General features: G+C 35.5%; 3 protein-coding genes, 1 non-coding gene and 1 pseudogene across 7 annotated transcripts in view; 2 read left to right on the top strand and 3 right to left on the bottom strand.

The window, feature by feature from the left end:
- Positions 1-27766, bottom strand: part of LOC108820705 (60S ribosomal protein L37-2) — an 87696-nt gene that overhangs the window by 8096 nt on the left and 51834 nt on the right. The window lies entirely within an intron of this gene.
- LOC108823139 (C-type lectin receptor-like tyrosine-protein kinase At1g52310) lies at positions 359-3196 on the top strand. Its single transcript, XM_018596412.2, has 6 exons — positions 359-514; positions 628-735; positions 832-889; positions 978-1403; positions 1487-2045; positions 2447-3196. The coding sequence occupies exons 2-6, from the start codon at positions 649-651 to the stop codon at positions 2970-2972; spliced, it is 1656 nt and encodes a 551-aa protein (XP_018451914.1). The 5' UTR covers positions 359-514; positions 628-648; the 3' UTR covers positions 2973-3196.
- LOC108822609 (coatomer subunit beta'-2) lies at positions 3713-25941 on the top strand. 4 transcript variants are annotated; one of them, XM_056991705.1, is made up of 25 exons: positions 3713-3716; positions 19829-19850; positions 19938-19999; positions 20121-20175; positions 20353-20389; positions 20519-20844; positions 20948-21079; positions 21174-21322; positions 21505-21573; positions 21795-21945; positions 22040-22105; positions 22283-22471; positions 22596-22736; positions 22888-22962; positions 23060-23236; positions 23316-23407; positions 23493-23609; positions 23878-23992; positions 24081-24152; positions 24320-24516; positions 24607-24700; positions 24795-24901; positions 24996-25125; positions 25193-25389; positions 25654-25941. In XM_056991705.1, coding segments are annotated over exons 1-24 (2766 nt in total). In that variant the 5' UTR covers positions 3713-3714; the 3' UTR covers positions 25382-25389; positions 25654-25941. The 4 variants fall into 4 exon arrangements, 3 of the variants coding, with proteins under 3 accessions (XP_056847685.1, XP_018451229.1, XP_018451227.1); XR_001944889.2 differs by lacking the exon at positions 3713-3716 and adding an exon at positions 19322-19465 and having other exon boundaries at positions 19830-19850; positions 25193-25438; XM_018595727.2 differs by lacking the exon at positions 3713-3716 and adding an exon at positions 19322-19465 and having other exon boundaries at positions 19830-19850; positions 25193-25349.
- Positions 5211-10932, bottom strand: LOC108820930 (transcription factor FAMA-like; annotated as a pseudogene).
- Positions 18700-18773, bottom strand: TRNAR-UCG (transfer RNA arginine (anticodon UCG)). Its single transcript has one exon. It is a non-coding gene; the product is annotated as a tRNA-Arg (tRNA).

Genomic DNA, 27766 nt, shown 5'->3' with positions numbered 1-27766 from the left:
TTCTTTCGTTTTGTGTATTTAGTTTTGATAATTCATCACAATAATTTTATAACTAAACCCAAGAACTGAAATGTCTCATAGAAATATGGAATATATATAAAACAAACCAATAATTCGTTAATGCCTAGGCCTCGCTAGGTCCCGAATAATCTATCTATTCTTTAATCCCACATAAAAGGCCTAGTTACCGCCTACCAAATTCTTGAACATTGCAAAAAAAATTGTAGTAGTTTGTAGAGTGGGAAGTCGAAAAATTGAGTAATTTAGGGGCCAAATGTATTTTCATACAAATTAGTGGTAGAAACAAGAAAATTAGATTTCTTTTTTATGTCCGAACTACCCACTGACTTGTCCGAAGTCCGTCTACTGTCTGCTCCATAAATTCGCCATTAAAGCTCTTTTTTTTTCTTTCTCTCTCTATTCTATATCCTCTTGGGATTACATATGAGCAATTCAGAAGAGACTTCATTCAACACAAAGTCTTCGTTTTCATTCCTGATTTTATGACTTGGCGGTAATTTCTTATTCCCCGACCATTTCTTCTCAAGCCGATGAATCTTTCTCTTTTGCAGATACGGGTTTCTGCTATGTCAATTCAATGCTAAGCTTCACTGATTTTCTTTTTAGGGTTTTGTGAAAGCTGCAGCTATGGAACTGACTTGGGGTTTCTGTCGGAAACAGGCTCTGGTTTTGATTTCTTGTCTGTTTCTACTCTATCTCGCCTCCTTGGATACAGTAAGTGAAAGCATTCATGAACTTGTTCGAACTCTCTGCTTAAGTTGTTGAATCTTTTAACAGATTCAAGTGGTGATTTATGTTAATTGCTTTCAGATATCGAGTGAATCATCAGCTCAAAATGCAATTGGTTTCAAGAACAGATCTCACAAAGGTAAAAATCTTTACAACTTTAATTAGAGTCTTGTCTGAAAATATCTGAGATAAGAGTTCTTACATTTACTTTACTGTCCAATGTACAGTTTCTTGCCCTACCAATTGGGTCCTTGGACCGAACCAAACGAAATGCTTCGCGTACTTCAGAAACTCCACTTCGTGGGAGAAGTCAGAGACGTTATGCATAGCCTCTGGGGGTCACTTAGCATCGCTTTCATCCAACAAAGAACTCAGCTTTGTTCAAAAACTATGTAATGCAAACGCTACTAGCTGTTGGATCGGAGGAAGAAGCCTGAACTCTTCTACCGTGGGCTTTAACTGGACCTGGTCCGATCCCAAGACTCCTCAGTGGAACCAAACCATGTTTCCTAAAGTGCCGGTTCGTACACCATGTCGCAATGGCAGCTCATCTTGCGGTGCTGACATATGTATGGTTTTGACAAACGGTTCATTACAAGTCTTTGGTGAAAGATGTAACGCCTCTCATGCTTTCATTTGCTCTGTTGATTCTGGTAATAACACTCCCTTGTCTCACTATAGCTAGTATCCAGACAGCAAACACTAAGCATAGGCTTCTGTCTCTTTTTTTTTGCAGACACCAAATGTAGTAACTGTCACGGTGAATATAAAATCATCCTTTTAGTTGTAAGCGGATTGATCCTCTTCACCACATTCGCCATCATACTATGGTTCCTTATCTACAAACGGAGCAAGAAACGTCGAAAATCGCGTAAAGTATCAAGTCCAGCTTTGGTTCCTCCTCCATCGTGGAAGATATTCACAAGCGAGGAGCTCAGATCAATGACCAAGAACTTCAGCGAAGCAAACCGTCTCGCCGGGGACGCGAAAACCGGAGGAACCTATACCGGCGGTTTATCAGACGGGACCAAAGTGGCGGTTAAGAGGCTGAAACGGTCGAGTTTTCAGAGGAAGAAAGAGTTCTACTCTGAGATTAAAAGAGCTGCTAAGCTTCATCACACCAATGTGGTTGCTATCAAAGGTTGTTGCTATGATCATGGAGAGAGGTTCATTGTTTATGAGTTCATAGCCAATGGTCCGCTTGATAGATGGCTGCACCATGTGCCTAGAGGTGGTAGGAGCTTGGACTGGAACATGAGACTGAACATAGCCACAACTCTTGCTCAAGGAATCGCGTAAGTCAGTCTTGCTTTTGATTGGTTCGGGTTGGTTTGGTTAATATATACACTTTAGTTTCTGTCAACTGAAAATAAAATATAATTCAAAAAGAATTTTATGTATAAAAAATAGAGTTTAAATTAGAAAATAAAAATTGTTTTGAAATAGAAATATAACTGTAAATCTCTTGTAATAAAGCTTTGGTTCGGGTTTGGTTTGGTTAATATATATACACATTAGTTTCTGTCAACTGAAATAAAATAGAGTTCAAATAGAATTTTATGTATCAAAGATAAAAAATGTTTAGGAATAAAAATATAATTCTAAATCTCTTGTTGTCCAAAAAAAAGTTGCAAATCTGTTCTAATAAAGTTTTTGGTTAGGGTTTGGTTCTAAGAGCTTCGGTCTGAATGAACAGGTTTCTTCACGACAAGGTCAAGCCACAAGTGGTGCACCGTGACATAAGAGCGAGTAACGTACTGCTTGATGAGGAGTTTGGAGCTCATCTAATGGGAGTTGGTCTCTCAAAGTTTGTCCCATGGGAAGTAATGCAAGAGAGAACGGTAATGGCTGGTGGGACATATGGTTACCTCGCACCTGAGTACGTTTACAGAAACGAGCTCACCACTAAGAGTGACGTTTACAGCTTTGGAGTCCTTTTGCTTGAGATTGTGAGTGGTCGTAGACCGACACAAGCGGTTAACTCTTCTGTTGGGTGGCAGAGTATATTCGAATGGGCTACACCGTTGGTTCAGGCAAACCGGTGGTTAGAGCTTCTTGATCCGGTTATAACGTCTGGTTTACCGGAAGCGAGTGTGGTTCAGAAAGTTGTGGACTTGGTTTATTCTTGTACGCAGAATGTGCCATCTATGAGGCCCAGGATGTCTCATGTGGTTCACCAGCTTCAGCTATTGGTTCCACCATCAGAGATAGTAAGCAGTTAATTTAGTTTAAGCCCTAGAGTATGTGAAAAAGGGAAAACGCTGTCGTGTTAAAATAAGCTTTCTAAAAAGTTGTAGGCTTACTGCTTAAACTAATAGCTTGTGTACCACGTCGATATGCATAATTAGTTGAACTTATTCACTAAGGATAACAGTTTATGTTTCTAGATGTGATCTGGTTCTGTTGTCATCTTTCAGTTTGGTTCTATGTTTATATATTGCCTGAACTGACTGTAACTTTCGTGTTGATGTTAATATGACCATCTCAAAGAGGCTACAGCCTAAAAATATCACAGATAATTTCCAAAATATTTAGAAAAAGAAAGGATTCTAGTAGTCCTTGTCGTATCAAAACCTTTTCTTTCTTCTTATTATTAAGTTGGTTACTATTATTAAGTTGGTTACTATGCCTTCGAGAACCAAGAAGACCAAAGACGAGAAGAAGGCAAAGAATACCGAGTTTGCTTCCAAGCAACAGAAGTCTGAATTAAAAGGCAATATTCCCAAGAGTGCCAAACCCAAAGCTGCTAAGTTTGGTGGTGGTAATGGCAGACGTTGAACGAGTTATAGCAACATGTTGTGTATGAATCGAGAAAATCCATTTTTGTGGAAACCAACTTAAAGCAATACCAAGAACAAGAGAATGGCACGACATCCATGTTTCTTTTGGATCAAAGCTACATATATGGACCAGTTTGATATTTTATTTGAGTTGGTACCGAACTGATATTTCCTCGCTGCAAGCATTTCGCCATGTTTTGCCTCTTCTTGCTCAAAAACAGAGTGTGTGTGTCTGTTTGTCATTGACTCAGAACTCATTGCTGAAAGCAGAATCACACTATATAAAGAATCATCATTGCAAATAATCTAGAAATAAGATTACATATATCAAACGTAAGAGAATAAACATTAGCATAACTATAAACAATTGTGTTTTTGAGTGAGTGGAGCTAATGGTTCTATCATATTCTTGAGTCTCTAACTTCTACATGAATGATTGATGCTAATGATGAACAGAGAAAAAGAGAGGACCAAACCATGCAATATTGAGATAACGGTGGTGGTCAAGAGAGACGAAGCAGAGCTTCCCTTTAGCATCATCCATTAGAAATCAGTTCCTTCTTTTTTTTTTCTCGAAAAAAAGTTCCTTCAACTGAGTTGAGCATGAAGTTGTGGAGGACGGGGACAACGTGAGTGAAGGAGAAGACACAATCTACGACAATGATACAGTGATTCGGTTAGAGGATGGAACCAGGCTGATGACTGGCCTCGTAGAGGTGGATGAGGCATTGAGGATTAGCTAGGTAGAGAGAAGGAAGGCCAAAATCGAATATGAACTCATCTATGGCGTGTTGAACGGAAGAGACATGCAGTGGTGGCTCGGTGAGGAGGAGAAAGGAGGTGGTGGTGATGCGGAGAAGAGAATGGTGGCTTGGTGAGGAGGAATTGAAAACGAGAGCTCTACTACGACCAAGTCGTGACTCTTTTTCTATGCATCGGTTATGTGCTTATATATATTGATACTAGAGGCGGTCCGCGCTGCGCGCGGAATTTGATGATCATATGATGTATATAACTATGTTATTGTATAATTTCATTACATGTGTTTTGTGTTATGATTTGCAAAAGAAGTATATTAAGAATATATGGGCATGAATGGTTTATAAATGTTAATTTGTATGATACAATACAAATGTTTTTATATGTAATTCAGTGAAAATAACACCGTAAAATTTAAGTGAATAAAATTAGAGATGAAACTGATTTTAGAATAAAATAAAATTATTATTTATGTCTATATATATATATATTAATTAATTAATTTTGTGGACTATTATTTACATAAATTTAGATATTTTCGTAGTTATCTATCGAGTTATATCATATTCCATACATTTTCAACTTGGAACCAATTTTTTATTAATTATTGTGTTTATCCCTTTATATATAGAGTTCCTAGTGCATGTGTAAACTGTTTCCATTTTTTTTATTAATTATTGTGTTTATTCATTTATATATAGAGTTTCTAGTGCATGTGTAAATTATTTATATTTTATTAATTTTTGTTGATATATAATGGATCTACACGTAATTGGCTAAAGCAAAAAACTTGATTGTATGTACCATCAAATTTGGGTATAATCGAGTCTGCACCAAAATCAAATGGTTCCAAGCTGGTTCGATTTGGGTATTCATCTCGAGGCTATGTGTGATCCTTGTGTGAAAGAGATTCTGTTAAAGTGAATTAAACCAAAAATATATTTATTTATTTCAAATGAAAACAAAGCTATCGAACTGAGTCAACAACAAACTCCAGAATATTTAAAGTAACTAAATCTGAGAATTCATTTCAGCATATGAATCGAGTAACCACATTAGTATCGCTGCAATACAACCCAGTTTGGTTATCATAACGTTCATACTCGAGAAGCTCTCTAACACCTAAGAACAGTTACTTGGTCGTGTGAATCAATGGGAAGCCATAACTCGGACGTTTAAATGCCGCCGTGTGTACGAAGGTGAAACTTGCCTTGACAGTGAAGGAGTAGAGGACGGTTTGTTCCATGGTAGTCATGTAAGTGTGAAGAATAGAGAGATAAAGATCCTCCAAAGCAGCAGTAGTCTTAATCGGTTGTCCTGGTCTTCTTCTTGAAAGTTTCTTGATCATGGCATCAAACTCTAGCAGCTTCACCCCCACATCAGCCAAGCACGACTTCTTCTCATCTGTTTCTTCCCGGAGCCCTGCTCCTATACCCTCTAGTATTAATTAGCGCGTTAGCAACTGAAGCTATTGGTGAAGAAGAAGTCATTGTCTTGTTCATGTCCCCAATTTTCCTATTACCGGTTCTCTCAGAATTCTCAGACGCTTTTGTGACTCTAGACATGTAGAAGTTGCTCCAGCTCTCTCACAAACTCTATTGCTCCACCTATGATTGACGCTTGATCTCCCTGTCATATACATGCATAATAAAAATATTTTAAGATAATGAATACAATCACAAAAAAGATGTATATGCGTTATCATGATACCCTTTGAAGGTAAGATCCAGACATAAGAAACTCGAGGTCACAAAGATGCTCGTTCATTTGCTTCCTATTCCTATAGACCGCAATATGTCTCATCCGTTAGCTTTCTACTTCTTAGCTTGTCTTGCTTGTTCTCGCTCTTCACCTCCTTTGTCATATCATTATTGTTCTCACTATCTCCTTCTTCTCCTCCAGTAAACGGAGTTGTTATCGTTGTTAATGCCTAAGGATTCGCCTAGAAAATTTGGTGCCTGAAAGAAACTGGAGTATTTATATATAGGTGAAGACATATATATATATATTTTTTTTTTTTTTTGAATGAATGTAAAATTTATTCAATCAAAACTTTTTTACAACTAGTGCATCATATTTGAACAAATAAAAGAACAAAACCAAAGAAATTTAAATCCTAACATCTTTCTCTTCACATCTTGCTAGCTTCTTCTATTCACAACTACTTCAAAAACTCCATTCCCCCTCAAATTTGACCATGTGACACAAGTCAAATTTGGAAATGCCATGAGATTCTCCTCATTAAAACCCTCATTAGAGAAAACCCAATTGGGACAAAACTCTAATGGAGGAAAAAGAGTAAGAATCTCATAGCTAGGGGACAATTTTTAAAGACCAAATCTTCTACTACTGCTTTCTTCAAAGAACTTATCAACCTTCAAACCAGCAAATAAAACCTGTTTCTTCAAGCTCTTGTTCCAAACCAAGTTATCAGCCCTTCTTCATAATAATTCCCCTTTCTTCTAACTGAAAGAAGCTTCAGTCTCACATTCTTATCCACCAACTTCGTTAAGCTATTAATATCTCTAGGCTTCTCTCCATGTCTGCGGGCATTTCTCTCCCACCATATTGTATGCATTGTGGCTTGCAAAGCATATCTGAGAATGAAAGTCTTGATGGGTGACAGCCATGTTTTCGAGACCATTTCAATCAGATCGTTCCATATCACAGTGAAACTATCCTGCATAAGTCCTTCTGCCAGATTTCTCCAAATTGCTCCCGAGTATCTACAACCAAAAAACAGATGAACACACGACTCTGGTGCATCATTACAAAGAACGCAAGCTGTGTTTATGGAATTGTTCCACTGCTGCATTCTATCGGTCGTCTGTAATCTTCCTTTTATGGCAATCCACATCATGAAAGCATATTTAGGAGTTGCTTGAGGAAACCACACTCCCTTGTACCAATTACACACAGGCCTCTTCTCACGAACTTGATCCCATGTTTTGCTTGTTGAGAATTTGTTCAGAAATTTTCCATCCGCATGCTTCCATAATGCAACATCCTCATCTTGGAAAATTTCTAGATTACTGATCTCTTCCTCTATCCGATTCAGTATATCTACTCGGTGATTTCTTTTCCTCCTGTTTTTCTTAGCTTCTGCAACAGTGTAATGATCAGGAATGCCTAAATCAAGTGAACCTCTCTCTCCAAGAAGCTCTTTTATGATGTCCAACTTGGACCATCTATCATACCAAAAAGACGTGTGATCACCATTTCTGACTTCCTTCTTGATAAACTGCTTTGCAGTATTTCTTAGCTTAAGCAATTTTCTCCAAACCCAAGATCCTGAGCTAGTAGTTTCTTTTATAGACCAGAATGAATTTTTCCTTATCAGATAACACTGAATCCAACGTACCCACAGTGAAGATTCTGCTGTCAGTCTCCATATAAGCTTCAGTCCATAAACTCTGTTCAGATCTTTTAATGGCCGAAGTCCCAAGCCACCTTCTTCCTTTGGAAAACAGATATCTTTCCAACTGATCTTTGCCTTAGTAGTTTTAAGGTCAGGACCTGACCATAAAAAAGCAGAACAGAGACTTTCAATATCTTTTAAGCAACTTCCAGGGAGCCTGAATGCTGCCATCCAAAAATTAGCTAGGCTTGTTATTACAGATTTGATAAGTTGTAAGCGGCCTGCATGCGACAAGAGTCTTCCTGTCCAAGAACTCATTCTCTTTCTGACTTTCTCAACAAGTGGTAGATAGTCACTTACTGTCATGCGCTTGGTTAGGAGTGGGAGTCCTAAGTAGCGTACCGGCAAATTTCCGGTTAACGGGAAGGTCGTGAGTATGTCCTTCTCAGCACTCTCTTGAATCCCCGCAGTATATAAAGTAGATTTTTCCAAGCTAATCTTCAGACCAGACATATTAGCGAACTCATTAAACACTCTAAGGACCCCTTCAATTGATCTCTTGGTTCCATCAGTGAATACTAGCAGGTCATCAGCAAAACATAGGTGTGATAGGAGAATATTCTTGCATCTAGGGTGGTATCCAATCTGCTTCCTTTCAACTGCCTTGTCCAACATACAGGATAACACATTTATGCATATTACAAACAGATAAGGGGATAGTGCACAACCCTGCCTCAGCCCTCTCTTACTCTGAAAAAACCCCGCAAGCTCACCATTCACCTGAACTGAGAAGGAAGCAGTGCAGACACAAAGCTTGATCCAATGTATGAACTCCTCGGGCATATTTAAAGCCCTCAAAGTGTTCAGCAGAAATGGCCAGTTAACTGAATCAAAAGCTTTTGCGATATCGATCTTCATTGCACAACGGGGAGAAACATCCTCCTTGTGATAATCTTTTACAATCTCCGTTGCCAATAACAAATTTTCTACCAGAAGTCTATCCTTGATGAACGCAGATTGATTATACGAAATACATTGAGGAAGTGTGCCTTTCAATCTGTTGGCAATGATCTTTGATATCACTTTGTATAACACATTGCAGCATGAGATCGGCCTATAATCTCTCATCTCCTGTGCACTGTCTTTCTTGGGTATAAGCGCTAGAATTGTAGAGTTCAAACCCTTCGGTAGGAAGCCCTTGCTAAAAAAAGATTGTACTGCAACAGTGAAGTCTTTACCAATTGTGTTCCAAGAGGCTTTGAAGAATTCACTTGTGAATCCATCTGGACCTGGAGATTTATTGCTCGGCATTCTGAAAACCACTTCTCTGACTTCCTCCTCTGTGACTGTTCTTATAAGCCTCTCTCTTTCTGCTTCATTACATCGAAAAGGGATAATGTTCTGAATATCCTCAACTGACTTCGCTTCTACATCCATCGGCTCATAAGTAAGAAAATCATTGAAGAATCTCTCAGCTTCCTTTTTAATATCTTCTTGAGTAGATACAATACTTCCATCAGGACACTTTATTTCTCGAATTGCATTTCTTGTCTCTCTGACCTTTACAGCGTTATGAAAAGCTTTATTGTTCTTATCTCCAACTTGCAACCAGTGTAGTTTCGATCTTTGTTTCAGCACCTTCTCCTCAATATCATAAATTCTCTGCCATTTCACAGCTGCATCTCGCTCTGCGTGAACATACTCCATAGATGTATCCTCCAGTAGCTTCTCTTGTTTCTCACATAGATCTTTAAAAGCCTCTTTCACCCTCTTCGTGAGCGCTCCTAGGTGAAGACATATATAGGTCAATTGACTTTGAATCAAAAGTTTCACCCTGCAAGTTCACATGGTTTCTTACTAATGTGATACATGAAGACATAGTTATGGTTTTAATGATTGTTACCTGATCCATCAGGCATTAACCAATGGGACAGGCACAGAGGAATGTTTCAGTTAGCCCATCCTCCTGCACAAATTTATCAATCAACTCATAGCGGGAAGGATATATGGGTTAGCGAACAAGAAGTTTCTGGTGTTATTAGGAGTTCTGAGGATGATGTTTATAAAGAAATAAATATATAAGACTTCACATATAAATTACAAAATACCTTCACTCTCACCCAAGATTCCGGTCGATCAATGATAAACTTGCCAAAAAAAAGAGGGTTACCTGGAAGATGGGTGTTGGTGTTTGCTAGACCAAGCAACTCATCGTGATTGCGGGACCTTAAACGTTCTTGAGGAATTGGTGAAACGCGTCTCATTATTGAACCGGATCGAGTCAGGAGAGTCGGACAGCTTGACGTTCAAATATTTCTGTGTTACGTCAAAGCCGCTTACAGAGAACATCTAACCGACATTGAAAAGATGCCTGAATGTGTTCAACTCACGGTGTCTTGGGTGGGAGTCGCCTGCAATATATGACGAAATGGAAACATAAACAAACGAAATAAATATTTTAATCATTAACAATAAACTAAAACTCTTGTTAATTTTTTTATAATCAAAAGACATAAGCATATGGATCTCCGTATACGGACTATTTGAATTTTAGGCATGAAAATAGACGAACAAAGTGAAACAGAATCAACAATAACAACAATGATCATATCCCAAATATTTGAAGATAACAAAACCTTCTGGAGATTAACGAAGACATGAACGTATTAATCTCCGGTGAAGAGCTATTAGGTTAAGTTTGATAATCAAAACACCAACAAAGCGAGAAGGATTAAAGACAAAACAAAAATTGATAATGAATACATGAAAAAATGATCTCTAGTGAAGAACTACTATTAGATTTCAACGTTTCATAACCAAAACACCAACAATGCGAGATATGATTAAAAAACAAAACAAAAATCACTACATAGTCAAGCCGGATTTACCTTGGTGTCCAGGAGGAGCATGTCGTCCCTTGCCATTGTGCTTAACAATCATAGCTTCCCAAAAGCTAAGCAAACGGACCTCGGTGGTGGAGGAGCAGCAGCTAGCCTTCAGACCGGCGAGGAACACATAGGAATTAACCATTATCGACTTTGATTTCTTAGAAAGCTTATGAATGTGATGAAAGAACTAATGCAGTTCACGGGTTCAAGCATACTTTTTATAGTTAAAGTTTCTGGCGAAGGCAGTATATGAGGGAGCGCAACCACTAAACGTTTCAGTTTCAAAAAAAAAACCACTAAACATTTCCCGTTTATTGCAATGAGGAAGATGAACATAGTAGGGTTTCGATGAAGTATTGTATGTCGACGGCGGAGTCTCCTATAGTGGGTGGACCGAGTACTTTACACAACCCATCATGAATTAATAATTTTGAAGCCTAGATAGCTGCCCAAAGGAAACGACTGCAAATTGTTAATTTCATGACACGTGTCACTCTCTCCTCTCCCTATTTAGTGACGTGGAGGGCTAAGAAGAGAGTGAATGTCTACTTTATAGTATTAGATTCAGAATGTATTAATTTATTAATTTTAAAGTATCTTAAAATAACATCTCCACTATTTTTAACTAAAAATTGAATGACAAGTCTTCTGCAATCTATGTCACAGTTTTTTCTTAGTAAATTGCGTTTATAGTTGAATATCAGCAGATTTGATTTAGTTTTTACAAATTGGTTGTTAAATAACAGGGGAAAGTAAGTGAGTTTCAATTACTTTATATAAATCCTATATTGAATAGCACTTGATTTGGAAAAAATGTATTTTAAAATCACTAGTTGAATAACATAAGATTTTCACAAAAATCTCAAAATCTCTAAAAATATTTGATTCAATAGACCCTCCTTAGTCTCTTTGATGATCTAACTAGACATAAAAAGAGACTCAGAGAAATGGATCACAAAAAAACCAAAATTGATTATGAGACTAAAATTATATTGTTCTTCATCATTTCATCGAGGAAGTCTAATTATCTCTGGCCTATATTTTTTTTCCTTGATTCTCCTTCAAAATCTCAGGACCAGCTGTGGATCAATAACACTTGATTAAAAACAAATTAGAATGTATTTGGATGCTAAACACTATAAGCCACTTAACTTCTACTAAAATCAGAATTCATGGATGGATATAATTTTATTTAATTAATGTCTACACCATCTAAAATCAGTCTAAACTCGACTAAGCATTCTAGAGATTAGGTAAAAAATTACTACTGTTTTGCTTGACGTGTATTATTTTTCTCCATAGTAACACAAAAGAATAACAGTTTTGAAATAAATTAGTGTAACTAGACATCATTATGAAATTTATCAAATATAATTAACCAAATTTTATCTTGAAATTATACTTCTTTTATTGGTTTAAAGTACCTCACACAACATCTTCTGCCATTAATTAATACTAGTACATATAACAAAGCATATATTGTATTCACGTATTTACAATTCATGATTATGGTGAGAATACAAATTCCATTGCGATTGTAGTACTAGTATTCATTGTATTAACAGTTTAGTTACGTTGAAAATATACCCATACTTTCCGTTTATGGTTCATCGATATGTCATCTGTTGTTAATGTTTGTTATTTACTTAATAAGTATTCATGTAAATGGTGTGATCTTCCATTCAATTATCTATGTAGTTCTTAGAACGAAGAAGATAAAGAACAAAATATTTGTTTGTTTTGTAAAGTTCAATCTCATGAAAAAATATTTGTTTGTTTTGTAAACATCTGTCTGATGAAAAAGTTTTTTTTTGTTTTGTGTGTCTCGATCATCCATTATCAAAAAGGACGAATGTATAGTTCTTTAATCTCATTTTTTCTATTTACTTGATGTTTCTTAAACAAAAATATCCTTTTAATGTTTGATTTAAGTTCAATTAATTACAATTAATTCTATAGTAAAGATTGTCCAAACAAGTATTATTAATGAAGACTAATTTGGAAAATATGTCATTTTTTGTAATTTAAAACACCAAAAACCATCATCGCAATTATTTATGCATGCATATATTTAAGAATAAATATATACATTACAAATAAGGATAATTTTTAATATTCAAAAGTTTGGTTAGTTTCTTGTTTCCAAACAATGGCCATTACATATTAAAATAGAATATTATCATATACTACCTCTTGAGAATCTACTCTTATGTGATTGACATTCAATGTAAAAACTAGAATTTAACATGCACATCTACACATATATTTGTTTCACAGTTATATAAATTAATATTTTTATATAGTTTCAGTAGTATATATTTTTAACATTTACATGTTTAAAATTTTGGGTAGTATGAAATTATTCACAAAACAATTTTTTTGTTTATATGCAACGGATAGATACAATAAATAAGATTACTGCATATAAACAACAAATTTGTTTTTACAGAATATTTTTTGGTATAACAATTAAATATCAAATTTTCTGACTATTTATTAAAATTTAGAAACATTTGGAAAGTGTTAACATTAATTAGTTTGTAAATCAATTTAGGTATATTTTTATTTGACAAAAAGATAATAAATACTAAAAGTTAGGATATGGTAGTTTTTCAATGGTAAATTGGTAACAGAACGTAATGAATATATTGTCTTAAAGATAAATTCATATTTATATTTCAGTTTTAATGTAATAGATTTGGATCTCAAGAATCAAGCCATTAGATTCCATAAGTGAAAATATGTAAACATGATTAGAATGAGCTATAAGTCAAGGTTTTACAATAATTGTACAATTACCGAAAACATGCATATCGATTTTGAAATGAAGAAAAAGTAGTTAACACATGTATGGAAGATTTCTCTAACTTGTTTATTTCTTTTCATTTCAGAGCATGTTTCTGGAGGGACTCTTGATACAAGCTATCAAGGTTTGTGATTTATAGGTTTCGAAAGTGAAGATGCAACCAAAGGATGCCACAGCTGGAAGAAAATGCTTAATGTTGGATGTATCCAAAGGTATGATTTTATTTCCTCAAATCTTTATTTCAGAGCATCTGGATTTTAGTATGTTTTTCTCCTTCTTAATTTATTTTCAACTCATCTCTATAGTTAAATTATCTTTTTTTCTCTCTAAACTTTAGGTCCTTGAAAACAGATCTTGAAATAAAAAATCTGATGTTTTCAGCTATGTTAGTGCGCTATGAAAATTAATTTTTGGCAAAATAAGACGCTTGCATTTGTAGTTTATCTTTTACCTGAAACTAGAGGTGTCAATTGGGCTGTCCAGGTTCATTTGGGCTGTCCAAATGGACACACCAGTCCAAATGGACATTACTTTTTAAGTCTAAATTGTACCAGACCAAATTGTCCAAACCAAATTGACCCATATCAAATGGGCTTTCCGCATGGCCCAATTAAAAAATCAGTGTTAAAATAAAAAAAAAATCATTTTTTACATAATTCCATTATGTTTTGTAAAATTCAAAAGCATATCTACGATTTTTGCGAGAAATCTCGATTTTACGGTTTTAGCGAAAAATCTCGATTTTACGGTTTTGACGGGAAAACTCGATTTATGGTTTTGGCAGGAAAATTTGATTTTACGGTTTTGGCGGGAAATCTCGATTTTACAGTTTTGGCGGGAAAACTCGATTTTACGGTTTTGGCGAAAAAACTCGATTTTACAGTTTTGGTGGGAAAATTTGATTTTACGGTTTTGGCGGGAAAACTCGATTTTACAGTTTTAGCCGAAAAATTCGATTTTACGGTTTTGGCCAGAAAACTCGAAAACACAATTTTAGGATTTTGGCGGGAAATCTTTATTTTACGGTTTTGGCTAAAAATCTCAATTTACAGTTTTGCCGGGAAAACTTGATTTACGATTTTGGAGAAAAAAACTTAATTTTTTCTTCAAAATAAAAATTTTATGATTTTTATCTTTTGGCCGCCCATGTCCATTTGGGTTAAGCCTATTGGATTTGGATCTAATTGGTTTAACCCAATTGAACATCTTTATTTGTTGGTCTAATTTGGTTTAGTCCAAATGGGTTTGGACATGGGTGAACCATGGACATATGTCCAATTTGACATCTCTACCTGAAACTTAAGTTTTCATATCTTAAGATGTCAACTCTTATTGTATTCAGCCCCTATACGATCTTAGTACTCCACTTGATGTTGCTCATTGAATTGTCAAACAATTATGTATGCCTTCTTAGAACATTCCATTTTCTTCTTCCTCCATGCATACTTAGAGACTTATCATGAATTATTATTATTATTATATGTTTTTTTTCTGGGGGGAACATCCAATTCCAAACACGTTAAGCGAGAGTATGTACATGAACAAGGCGGTATGTCCAGGAAAGGTGAAGGAGCTTATTCAGAGATACTAGAGACAAGAACCAGATCAAAGACCGTCATTGTACTCTCAAAGAAGTTCAACATGATGTAAGTTATTTTATGTACATTTCAGATTATGTATTTTTTAGTATAAATGTTCTGAACGTTTTGTGTTAATGATGAGGGGGTCCGCAAGGAAGATGAGGAATCTCGGGTTCGGGCTGCGATAGGTGAGTCATTTTTGCCTTTTCTATTCCTGCAAATTCTGTTCATGGCGATACTATATATAAGCAGTCCCGTATGTGCCTACCTTCGAAAAGAAGGTGGTTGTGATCAGTAGTCTAGACAAAAATTTATTTTAAAAGGGACCAATACAAAAAAATATTTATTTTTATTATATGATTAATGTAGTTATTTTTATTATATGGTTAATATTTTTTAATAATATAAAATTAAACAAAAAATGAAAAAGATGTAAAAATGTTCTCAGATTTTTATGATTTATAATCACTAATTGTCGTATGTATTAATTATATTAGGTAATTTTGTAATTTTTATTTAAGAAGTAAATACACTTTTTATATTTTGGATTAATATAATGTTTTCTATCAATTAGATTTTAGACAAATATTATTTTCAATTAATTCTTAAAATTTCACATAAGATTAATTGATATTTTAGTTAAGTGGCAACTCTGTACATTTTTTTGTAATTACTACAAATTAAGTAAATAATTTTTAAATATTTTTCTATTAATATATAGGGAATAAGCGCAGATATATGTATATCTATTTTCACCAATGCTTTTCTATGCATATGACGATTTTGGATATTATTTCTGTCTAAACTGGACCGAACGTACATTAAAATTAAATTAAGATATTTTATCAAAATTCATGTTCTTTCAGCTTTAGATAAAACAAATTATCGTAAGTAATCGATCAATCCAATTACATTGTTAATTCATGCTTTTTCATGTAATTTTTTTTTTGAAAAGGTATTTTTCATGTAATTTGATATGTATAGTTTGATGCTTGGGGTCGATTGATCCGTCACGTAACATCGCTACATCAGCTTTATTTTTATTTATCTTGTAATTTAAGAGAGAACAAATTATACAGGAACCACAAGAACCACAGTAACCACATTTTAATGTCGACAAAAAAAAAACGATTGCTGTCGACTTGTAAACCTTTGAATAAAAACGTCGTTTTGTAATGATAGGAAGGATATATACTTTATAAAGAACAGAACATTCACGATTCTACTTTTTTTTTTTGGTAAACTTCACGATTCTACTTTGATTAAAGTAATAAATATAACCATGAAAATAAAACTATAGTTGTTGATGACATGATGATGTGTCATTTGTGGAGGGAAGAAGAAGGAATCCATTGATATTCATGATGATGATATCTACACTTGAAAGATCTTGGATGCGTCGATGGTGAACACACACACATCTTCTTTTCACCACCACCGGCACGGTGACCGACAGCGGCTCCCACCTCTGTTTCCACTGCTGCCGGCATGTTTTCGTGGAAGCTCTCCGGTGGAATAACAAGAGGGAGAATCTTTTTGTAGCACATTTTTGTTCACTCGATTATGATTAAAGATTCTTATTATGTGTGTGGTTTGCCATAAGAAGAGAAGGCTGAGCATAAATACTGGTCACCTCTTTTGGAATTTTAAAATATTGTAATTGCATATTTATCCTTTAGTATTGTGTAGATGATACGTCTTGCCAAACCATAGCTTATAAACGTTACACGTGGCTAATGGTTTTGGTGCACGTCTTGAGTTTGTACAAAAACCATGAGGTCAGAAATTTGTCCTAGTGCATATGTGTATAATTAATAAATTGGAAGGAAGGATAATCTAATGGATTAAGTTCTTAATAGCTAGTTGACAAAAGAAAAGTTCTTAATAGCTAATAATATCAAAATCATTATCTACTATTTAAATTATTTTAGTAAATATTTTTAAATTTTAAATTTTAAAAATTTTGTTTAAAAAGAGTATTACTGTATAATTTTATATTAAATAAATTTTATAGCTTTGGTGTTTCTATAATTTTCCTGTGTGTTTTAGTGTAATATAAATTTATAATATATAAAGGGACCATATATAAATGTATTTATTGTAATTAGATAACTAATAACAACATTTTTAAAATAATAAAAATTAGATATTAAATTAAATCCAGTGAAATATTTCTATATATTCAACAATTCATAATACCACATATTTACATAATTTTAAATACATTTATTATTGTGTTATTTTATCATATTTAAATAACATAATTTTAAACTAAATTTGCATTCATTAAACATTAATTTACATATATAATTCATATTATAAAAGATATATGGAAGATTTGTTGGAAAAACAACCCACACTAATTTATTTAATTACACAGTAGTTAAAATACTTATTGTGGAGTTATTTTATTAGATTTTGATTAATTGGTTACAATTACGATCATGATTATTATAGATTCTTTGAATGTGAAAAATACTTGGATCAATCGCAAATTTTGGTTCTGCAAGTTTTGTTCCACAAGTTTCTTGATTATAAAGGAAAGAGAAGATTTTCTTCCTTTTGTTGCTGATAAATGAGAACGAACCCATATGAAAGGGTGGACCATACTCTTTATATGAAACAAAAAAGTTTGAAGAATTATATGGTAAAGATGAAATGAAGTGATTGGAGAGGATAAGCGGTGAGAGTGGGTCGATTACGACATACTTCCTCTCTCTTTAAGCTTCTCTTTGTCACTCATATTTGTTTAGATAGACTTAGCTTTTTAGCTTACATAATATCATATTTTTTTTAACGTCAGAATCGATTATTATCGATGAATACATAATATCATATCAGATTATTTATTTCTAAGTTTTGATTACATGAACTCTAAACATGGTAGAGTACAATTTGACATGATTTGTGTATTTGTAGATCCACTATTAAGATTGGATTCGAGTGTGTTGGGACTTTGACATTCAAAATAAGATGATATATAGAGGACAATTTATACTTCTTTTTTTTGAAGAAATGTAAAATTTTATTCATAAAAATCATTTATTGTATTAATAAGTGCATCTAATTTTTATTTTGTCTTGGATTTTTACAACTTGAAATCGATCTAAAAACCAAGTGTTAATCATGTGTTAAAATCTCTTATCCTCTATTTTCTGAGCAAGTTGTGACAATTTCAAACGTTTTGTCAATGATTTTAAGAAGTATCTGTTGTGAAATATGTTATTTCCATGCCTTATATATTTTTTCTTTCTTTCCATAGATCATGAATGTGGTACTGTGGTAGCTTGGGAGTGTAATCTGAGCAGCCACAGAGGTATTTTCCGCAGAATCTGTGATAATGTCGATGACTTCATTCCATTACGAGTGAAAAATTTCCAAATTCACTTAGAAAATAAGGTTAGTGTTAAATTGTTTATAGTAGCATGTCTAGTAAGTAAACTATGAAAATAATGTTTACTGATAATATTGAATAGAAAATGTATGTTTTCATTGATACTATGATCTGATACAATAATAGTTATTTGTGTTGAAAAAGAAAAATGAAAAATGTAGTAAACACAATAAATTTTTTTCCTTTTTGAAACTTAGTAGCCAAAATTTAGCCAAGAAAGTTTATGTTGTGTTGAAAAAGAAAGTTGTGTCTTGTTTAAGTTTTGAAACCCTCCAAAAATTAGGCTTTTCGTAATGTAGAAAGAAAGGCTAAAGAAGATTTCCTCATAAGTTTGCATTTAGAATAATGTTCCCAAAGCAGACTTATGAAAAAGAATAAAAACGACGACCACAGTGGGAGTCGAACCCACGACCTTCTGATCCGAAGTCAGACGCGCTAATCCACTGCGCTATGCGGTCGGTCCGTTATGGACGGTATAATAATCTAATTGATTACTTTAGGTTTTAGGTATATTATATTGGTTATTTGTTGTAGAAGATTCTAAACTTGGGAGGCTGTTTCAATCGATTCGCTTATGCTTTCTTTTCGTATCCAGTAATCCATAATTAGGGTTTTCTTGAAAACCGTAGTCTTTCACCTTGAAAGCTAAGAAATCTAAAACATTGGCTCAGTCTTCACGCCTAAAAGTCAAGTCCAAGAAAGCTCGCTGACAGTGTGTATCAATAAAAGGGCTTATAAGGAGGCTTTGAGCACTTCAAGTAGGTAATGTGAGAAATGGATTTACGAGTTTCAAAGTTTACAACAATACTTGGTTTGGTATTTTCCATCTAAGAACATTTATTCAAAATTCGCCTAGCCTCTTTCTATTAAAATGGGCTCTTCCCGAAAAGATTAATAAATATAATGGGCCTTTGAGGAGCCCAACATGTAATGGCAGTTACGTAAATATCTTAGTCGTTCGTAATTGTCGAGCAAAAAATCGGATTTTTTCCATTTTAATATTTTTTTTTCTTTTGTTATCACACAAGATCAAGAAGTAACAACAACATCGTTCGTTCTCCGATCTCCGATTTTACAGATTTTAAGCGATAATACGAGATCTGAAGGGCACACAGCTAGACATTCTACTGCAGGTTAATCTGCAAACATGGTGAGTACTGTAAATCTCTCCTCTCTTTAGATCTCTCGCAGTGAAATCTGTGTACGTACGATGCGATCTCGATTTCCTCTAGCGTTAGTTAGAGTGAATGAGAGATCGTGTTGTCTCAGATCGCATGTTTCACTTCGATTTCATTTTTTGAAAACTTTCGTCTTGCATTACTGCCCCACCCACCCGATGTGGCATGGAATCGAGTGTAGTCTCTCTAGATCATTTTGGTTTTGTGGAATTGGAATTAAGGATCTGGATTGGATGCATATGAATGTGCTTTTAGTTTAGTGATCTTATTTGTAGTTGAGTACTAGTACTGACTACTGCTTTCTCTTTTTGTTTGTTTGTTTGTTTGTTGAAACAGCCTCTCAGACTCGAGATCAAGGTATTGATTTTACTTTAATCCATTTGCTGATTTCTTTTACATCATTAAGTCTTGTTTGATATATTTCGATTTTTTTTTTTGGATCAGAAAAAATTTGCTCAAAGGTCTGAGAGAGTGAAATCTGTGGATCTTCATCCTACAGAACCATGGTAATTTTCAAGATTCTGATTTGGCTCTCATGCATCTTTTTTTTATTGATTGAAAGACAAGTTTCACGACCACTTGGTATCCTTCATTTTTTTTGGAGACTTATATCACATTATCTTGCAGGATTCTAGCAAGTTTGTATTCTGGAACCTTGTGTATATGGAATTACCAGACACAGGTGGGTAAATAATTTAATTTCTCTATCTGTTTTCATATGCACATATTTTTCAACGAACTAGTTTGTGATAAGGAATGACTCAAACGAGCAACTGAGAGATTATTTTTCTTTCTGTATTCGATGAGGTTTTGCAGTCTGGAACTTACTCTAACTTGAATCTTGCTTGATAATCCTCAGGTGATGGCACAGTCTTTCGAGGTGACCGACTTACCAGGTATACGCCTTTCTTTCTTCTGCTTCTTTAGCTATAATGTTTTAGTTTTATTTCTTCTTATTGTGTATGTACGATGTAGTCTTGTCTAGTTTGTTACTTATGCTGATTTCTTGTATTATGACTTTGCAGTTCGGTCAGCCAAGTTTATAGCACGAAAGCAATGGGTTGTGGCAGGAGCTGATGATTTGTATATCCGCGTATACAATTACAATACCATGGACAAGGTTAAAGTGTTTGAGGCTCATTCAGACTACATTAGATGTGTGGCTGTTCATCCAACCTTACCATATGTGCTGTCATCTTCTGATGATATGCTTATCAAGCTTTGGGACTGGGAAAAGGGTTGGGCTTGTACTCAGATATTCGAGGGACACTCGCACTATGTGATGCAAGTCACATTTAATCCAAAAGACACCAACACTTTTGCTAGTGCATCACTTGATCGTACCATAAAGGTAGCGAAATGGTCGTTGCTTGTACTTTAATTATGGCTTAGTCTGCATTAAGGCTATGAAAAGTGTTAGCTCATTCTATGTTTACGTGCTTGTTCATCTTCAGATCTGGAATCTTGGTTCTCCCGACCCAAATTTTACACTGGATGCCCATCAGAAAGGAGTAAACTGTGTAGATTATTTCACCGGTGGTGACAAGCCCTACTTAATTACTGGCTCTGATGATCACACTGCTAAGGTCTGCTTCATGTTCACTGCTTTGTTAGATGAGACGTTTCTACTGGACATTTATGTGCTTTCAGGTTATTTACTAGTTGAATTTGGTGACTCAGGTCTGGGACTACCAAACAAAAAGTTGTGTCCAGACACTAGACGGACACACACACAATGTATCGGCAGTATGCTTCCATCCAGAGCTTCCAATTATAATCACAGGGTCCGAAGATGGCACCGTCCGCATCTGGCATGCAACTACGTACAGGTATTATAATATGAACTCTTTTCTTTGTTAGACATTTTAATATTTTGATGCTTCCTGTGTGCCCTACCTAAGTCATTTTCAGTTTGGCTTCATTCTTGTGCACCTTTCCTTGATTACCAGTGTCTTATATTGTCCTTACGTTTGTAATCCAAATTTCCTAATGTCTATGTTTTTTCTTGCAGGCTAGAGAACACATTAAATTATGGCCTCGAGAGAGTTTGGGCCATTGGTTACATTAAAAGTTCTCGTCGGTATGTTTTTGAATTTTTCCTCCCTCTTATTAATACCTCGATGCTTATCAGAATTGTTATACGGGAGTAATGTTCTATCTCAGTTGATCGACACCCTTGTGGTTGTTAACTTTGACAATTTGTAAAGATTAGGATTCTTAGATATTGAGAGCACGACTTGTTTTTAGTACTCCATTAAGTTGTCCTGAGTAACCGTAAACCTTGTTGTTTTCACTTCATAGGGTTGTGATCGGATATGATGAAGGAACCATCATGGTTAAACTTGGACGAGAAATTCCCGTCGCTAGCATGGACAATACTGGGAAAATCATATGGGCTAAGCATAATGAAATTCAGACTGCGAACATCAAAAGTATTGGTGCAGACTACGAGGTATAGGCCGTACTTGTAACTCTTACACTGTGTCATCAGATTACCTTGTTGTTTATTTGTTTGGCTGATGCTGTTTTTTTCTTCTCTGCCATAGGTTACTGATGGTGAAAGGTTGCCCTTGGCTGTTAAAGAGCTGGGGACTTGTGATCTATATCCACAAGTGAGTGGTTATTATTCAGCATTTGGTCCAATGGTTTTGTGATGTTTTAGGGAATTATATAGTTTACCTAAGCAAAAGATTTTTGCATTGCTGGGTACTGTTGAGCCGTGTCATCTTCAGAATATATATTTGTTCTCGGCTTATCTGTGTCTCATGTGTGGGTATTCTGACTCTCAGAGCTTGAAGCACAATCCGAATGGGAGGTTTGTCGTAGTTTGTGGAGACGGAGAGTATATCATCTACACGGCTTTGGCTTGGAGAAATAGGTCATTTGGTTCTGGACTGGAATTCGTTTGGTCGTCTGAGGGGGAGTGTGCGGTTAGAGAAAGCTCATCAAAGATCAAGACATTTAGCAAAAATTTCCAGGTTCGGATTCGCCTTGGTATATGTTCTTAGAAGTTTCGTTAGAGCATGTTCCTATGGTTATTATTGTTACTTGTCATGGAGATAGCTTTTTCGGATCTAGCTCACTCACAAATGATGTGTACAGGAAAAAAGGAGTATCCGCCCTACTTTCTCTGCTGAGAAGATCTTTGGAGGAACCTTATTAGCTATGTGTTCAAATGATTTCATCTGCTTTTATGATTGGACTGAATGTAGGCTGATTCAACGTATTGACGTCACTGTAAAGGTATCGAAGTTAACTTGGCTCTGTTTGTTCTGAGAAGTTTACTTAGTGGCATATTTGATATAGTGGAAGTTGATGTCATTAGCTTCAGTTGGAGGTTGTCGTCGTTTATTTATTCTCCAACTCTTATTATTGTTGCCTGTAATGTTTGCAGAATCTTTATTGGGCTGACAGTGGTGATTTAGTAGCCATTGCTAGTGACACGTCATTCTACATCTTGAAATACAACGTGAGGATCCTGTCAAACATAGACTCTTAATCTGAGAATTTCTTTATGCAGTTCTTGGACTGTTCCAAGTGCTTACTATGGTGTTCCTATTTTACAGCGCGAGCTAGTCTCCTCACATTTTGATAGTGGAAGATCTACCGAGGAAGAAGGTATTGAGGATGCTTTTGAGGTTCTCCATGAGAACGATGAACGTGTTAGGACAGGTATATGGGTTGGTGACTGTTTCATTTACAACAACTCTTCCTCGAAGCTTAACTACTGTGTCGGAGGAGAGGTGCATATCTCTTGCTTACTTTAATTTGACTGTTGTTATGAACACACTCTGATGGTAGTTGCTAACATCTTAATACTAGGTAACCACTATGTATCATTTGGACCGCCCAATGTATTTGTTGGGCTATCTTGCAAATCAAAGTCGGGTATTCCTTGTAGACAAAGAATTCAAGTAAGTGCCTGCCTAGTTTTGGTGTGTTTATTTCAGATTGGCTTAGTTTCTGATATCTGTTCTCTTGTATTTTTTGGGGATGCAGTGTTATAGGATACACGTTGCTGCTAAGCCTCATTGAGTACAAGACTCTTGTGATGCGAGGTGATCTAGAAAAAGCTAGTGAAATCCTACCTACAATTCCTAAAGATCAGCATAACAAGTAATAGTTATCAATTTGTATCTAAACTTATTTTTGTTTATATGCGGTTCATTATTTATGGTACTTAGTCTTTTGTTCTGTGATGTCTTTGGCAGTATTATAGTTTAATGAGTCCTCTGCTTCTTTAGGAAGTAATACAAGGATTATTCTCTTAGAAATATGTGGTGTCTAGATCTACTTAGTCTGATGTTGAACATTGCTGCAAATCTATGGTTGTTTTGTGGATATCTATGAATTTTTTTCCGACTTTTTTTCTTTTTCAAATCAGTGCTGCTCATTTCTTGGAGTCACGAGGAATGGTTGAAGAAGCTCTGGAGATTGCGACAGATCCAGACTACAGATTTGAGTTGGCCATACAACTGGGTAGACTTGAAATTGCGCAGGTATGATTTAATGTGTAATGATTAATATGCGTTTTTGCTTCTTTTATAGCGGCGGTATATTAAAGTATTTTTGATGATTTGCTTGTAGGAAATCGCATTAGAAGCACAGAGCGAGTCAAAGTGGAAGCAATTAGGAGAGTTAGCCATGTCTTCCGGGAAGGTACATCTTTTCTATTATGATTTACATTATGATTCTGAGTTTATTTCGATAGAGTGAGAGCAGAGAGCAACATCATCTTAAAAGAATACCTGTTTCTTGCTCCATGGTTTTGTCTCTGATGTGCGGATTTCCGGCTAACTCGTTGCATTTGTATGTCATCATGGCAGCTACAAATGGCAGAGGAATGCATGAAATATGCGATGGATTTGAGTGGTTTGTTGCTACTTTATTCTTCTATCGGAGATGCTGAAGGTGTGTCAAAACTTTCAACACTTGCTAAAGAACAAGGGAAGAACAATGTCGCCTATCTTTGCCTATTCATGCTGGGTAGATTGGAAGATTGTTTGGACTTATTGGTAGAGAGGTATTTCATTAGTAGTATTCACTTGGAAGTTTTTGAAAATTAAATTCCTTGACCTTTGCTTATCTGTGCGACGATATCTTCTTTCTCCAGCAACCGGATACCTGAAGCTGCTCTGATGGCAAGATCTTATCTTCCAAGCAAAGTATCTGAGATAGTAGCTCTTTGGAGGAAAGATCTCAGCAAGGTTTTTTTCTCCTTGATCCTATAGTCAGTGTATGTGGATTTGTGGTCATGGAGAAATATTGTTTTGGTTTAAAGTTGCCTATCACTTTGTACAGATTAATTCAAAAGCGGCAGAATCTTTGGCTGATCCCGAGGAGTACTCAAATCTTTTTGAAGATTGGCAAGTTGCTCTCTCTGTCGAGGCTAAAGCTTCAGAGACTAGGTAATCAATCAGAGTATCATCAGTACCTGCTGATATTTCTGCACAGTATGATTCTTAGACCTCTATGTAATCTGACTATTCTTGGTTTACGCAGGGGAGTTTATACAGCTGCAGAAGATTATCCTAGCCAAGCTGATAGATCTTCCATGACCCTCGTGGAAGCCTTTAGAAACTTGCAAGTTGAGGAAGAGGAATCACTTGAAAATGGAGATATGGATCACGAGGTGACCCCTTTCATTTATACAGCGTAATTTGTTAATCAAACAGCTGAATCTTTTGTCTTCTTCTCAGGAGGAGGTAGTAGCAGAAGAAAACGGAGATGAAGAGAAGAACGATGAGGATGTAGAGGAACCTCATCACGAAGAAAAGGAACAAGAAGAGGTTGTTGATGGTGACTCAACCAATGGAGCTGTGCTTGTCAACGGAAGTGAGGCTGACGAAGAGTGGGGTACGAATAGTGAAGGAAACCCATCAGCCTAAAATAGCAAGTTAGTCAAGGCCAATGTCGAAAGAGTCTTAAATTTTTTTTGTCTTCTGGTGATTAATTTTGATTCCCCAAATGATCATGATGCATTTTCTTTAGGAACATGATACCAAGTAGTTGTAGCCCCGACCTGACTTAGGTTCCTGAAACTGAGTATCTGCTTCATCCTTTTTTGATTACTCGCACTGTCCGGTCGTGTCTGTTCTTCTATAAATTTTTTTTTTGTAACTCAGTGATCTTTCTGGTTTGTTTGTGTGTGTTGTTGCAGTGCTTACACCGCGTCAGTAGAGATTACAATTTATGGGAATGGCTACTATGGAGAGGTGACAACGTTCTTTCTTTCTTGAACCAGATTCATTCAAGTATTTGAATCCATTTGTAATAAAAGTTCTGTTTTTTGGACTATTAAGTTATTTTTTTGGGGGAGGATTTAGATGAAAAGAGAGTCAACAGAATTGGTAGTGTGGCTAGTGTCCTTTATTGTCGTGTTTCTTTGCACTGAGGGAGATTTATATATAGTTACATGTTTTTGTTTATTACAAATACTTCAATTTCACCTGACTGTTCTTTTTAATGTAATATTCATGTTCAAGCAACACTTGTAAAATGTGAAGCAAAGGACTTAATAGGAGTGGGTTTCGTTGATTTAGCTGAAGCTTGATATATGAAAGTTATATTAAACATAACATATAAAACAAAAGTTCACTTTTCAAGAAGAAAAATAGAAATATTAAAAGATTGCTATATATTTAACAATCATCGAATCAAAAGTGTGGAAAGACATCAAACGTTATTCATGCTGATGTAGACCAGACGGTCTCAGGCAGGTGTTACAAACGTTAGCAATGCTGTTGAAGGAACCGACCAAACTGAGAAAGAATCAGACTGAAAGCAAAGAAAAAGAAGGCAGGGAAGCGTTAAAGCAGATAAAAACGGTGATAATAAATTAATGACTCTTTGAGTTCGTTCTAACAGCATTCAAGCAGCAAAAACACATTCACCGGACTCGCCAGTACAGAGGATTCTGGTTTTTATTCTCATTCAGTGTGGTTTCTCAGGACGGTTCAACTAGTTCTAGATCTCTCGTCGGTTTTGGCCTTTCAAACCGAAATAAGCCTTCCTTGCGTTTCCATTATCAAAAAGAGTGAATGTAGTGGGTTTACTTCAAAGCAGGAGGTTTCCACAGAGACGGGAGAAGAGAACAAGAAAGTTGCCTTCTCAGCTCACACGATGGAGGATGCATGGAGAGAGCATGGTAAAAGGAGAAGTCAAGGTAAACATCTCCAGGTCCAGGTTGATCTTAAACGCCGAGTCGCTACCCGGAAATGAAACTTGCAAGCATGGACAGAAAGAAATCACATTCGCTTGTGTGGAATAGCGTTAAGTGAAGGGGAAAGTTGCCTCTCTACATTTGCATTGAAGTTCAAAGATCCTACGCTTCGTTGACGAGTTTCGCGGTAGCCATTGAGTGAGAGACATAAAGACACTAAACTGGTAGAAGAAGCAGCTCTTCCTCTTTGCTTTTTTGTGTCTTTTACTTTCATTTAAGTAGTTGAAAGATGGGACCAGTCATCTAACCACTTAGGAAAAACAGATTGTGTAGATTGACATGTTCTGCAATCTTAGTGAGATAGTGTTTATAAATGAGTGGAGTTCCACTCAACATGCATGAGCCATTTTTCAAAAAAATCCTTTCACTTCTTCTCGTATCTGGAATCCGTAATAATCAACCGTCCAGCGCCATTAGTAGAGTGGCACAAGTCCCTTATATATTACTTAAATCCCCATCATATTTCTGCTGTGGGATCTTTATCCCAACACCCTTCCTCGAGATAATGGTGCGTATAACCATTAATCTCGCGAATCCATCATACCCCTCTAAAACAATGCTTTTATTCTCTAGCAATCTCGGAGAACTGGACCTTCTCTGGACCATCAATTAATGGGTTGATCGGGCCACTGTCTAGGCCGAATTAAAGGGTCAGGGTGTGAACCGTTCTGATACCATAAAATATAGGAAGTAAAAATGTAACTCGTGATCTTATTCGTTGATTCATGAAGAGTATATATATACAACTCTATTAGGGTATACTATCGTAGAATAGGAAATATATAGATTAACCTAAATCTCTAAGATATGGGAATATACAACATTAACATATATCCCTTTACATGTTCAGAGATTCTATCTGTAGCTTATACTTAAGTCTCAATAAACCTCACTTGTAGATAAAGTTTGTTACTTTAGTTTTCTTTTCCTTTTCTTACTTGCAACTGCTTCAGCTTTAGTTTGAAACAATTAAAGACTTTTTTACGCGAAGGAAACAATGTAAAGAACTATTCATCTGTTGACTCCACAATGCCTCATTTATGTAGAATAA

This window comes from Raphanus sativus, chromosome 8 (assembly GCF_000801105.2).
Source record: "Raphanus sativus cultivar WK10039 chromosome 8, ASM80110v3, whole genome shotgun sequence".
Taxonomy (NCBI): domain Eukaryota; kingdom Viridiplantae; phylum Streptophyta; class Magnoliopsida; order Brassicales; family Brassicaceae; genus Raphanus; species Raphanus sativus.
Note: the sequence above shows the minus strand (reverse complement) of the source record. Positions and strands in the feature narration are given on the sequence as shown.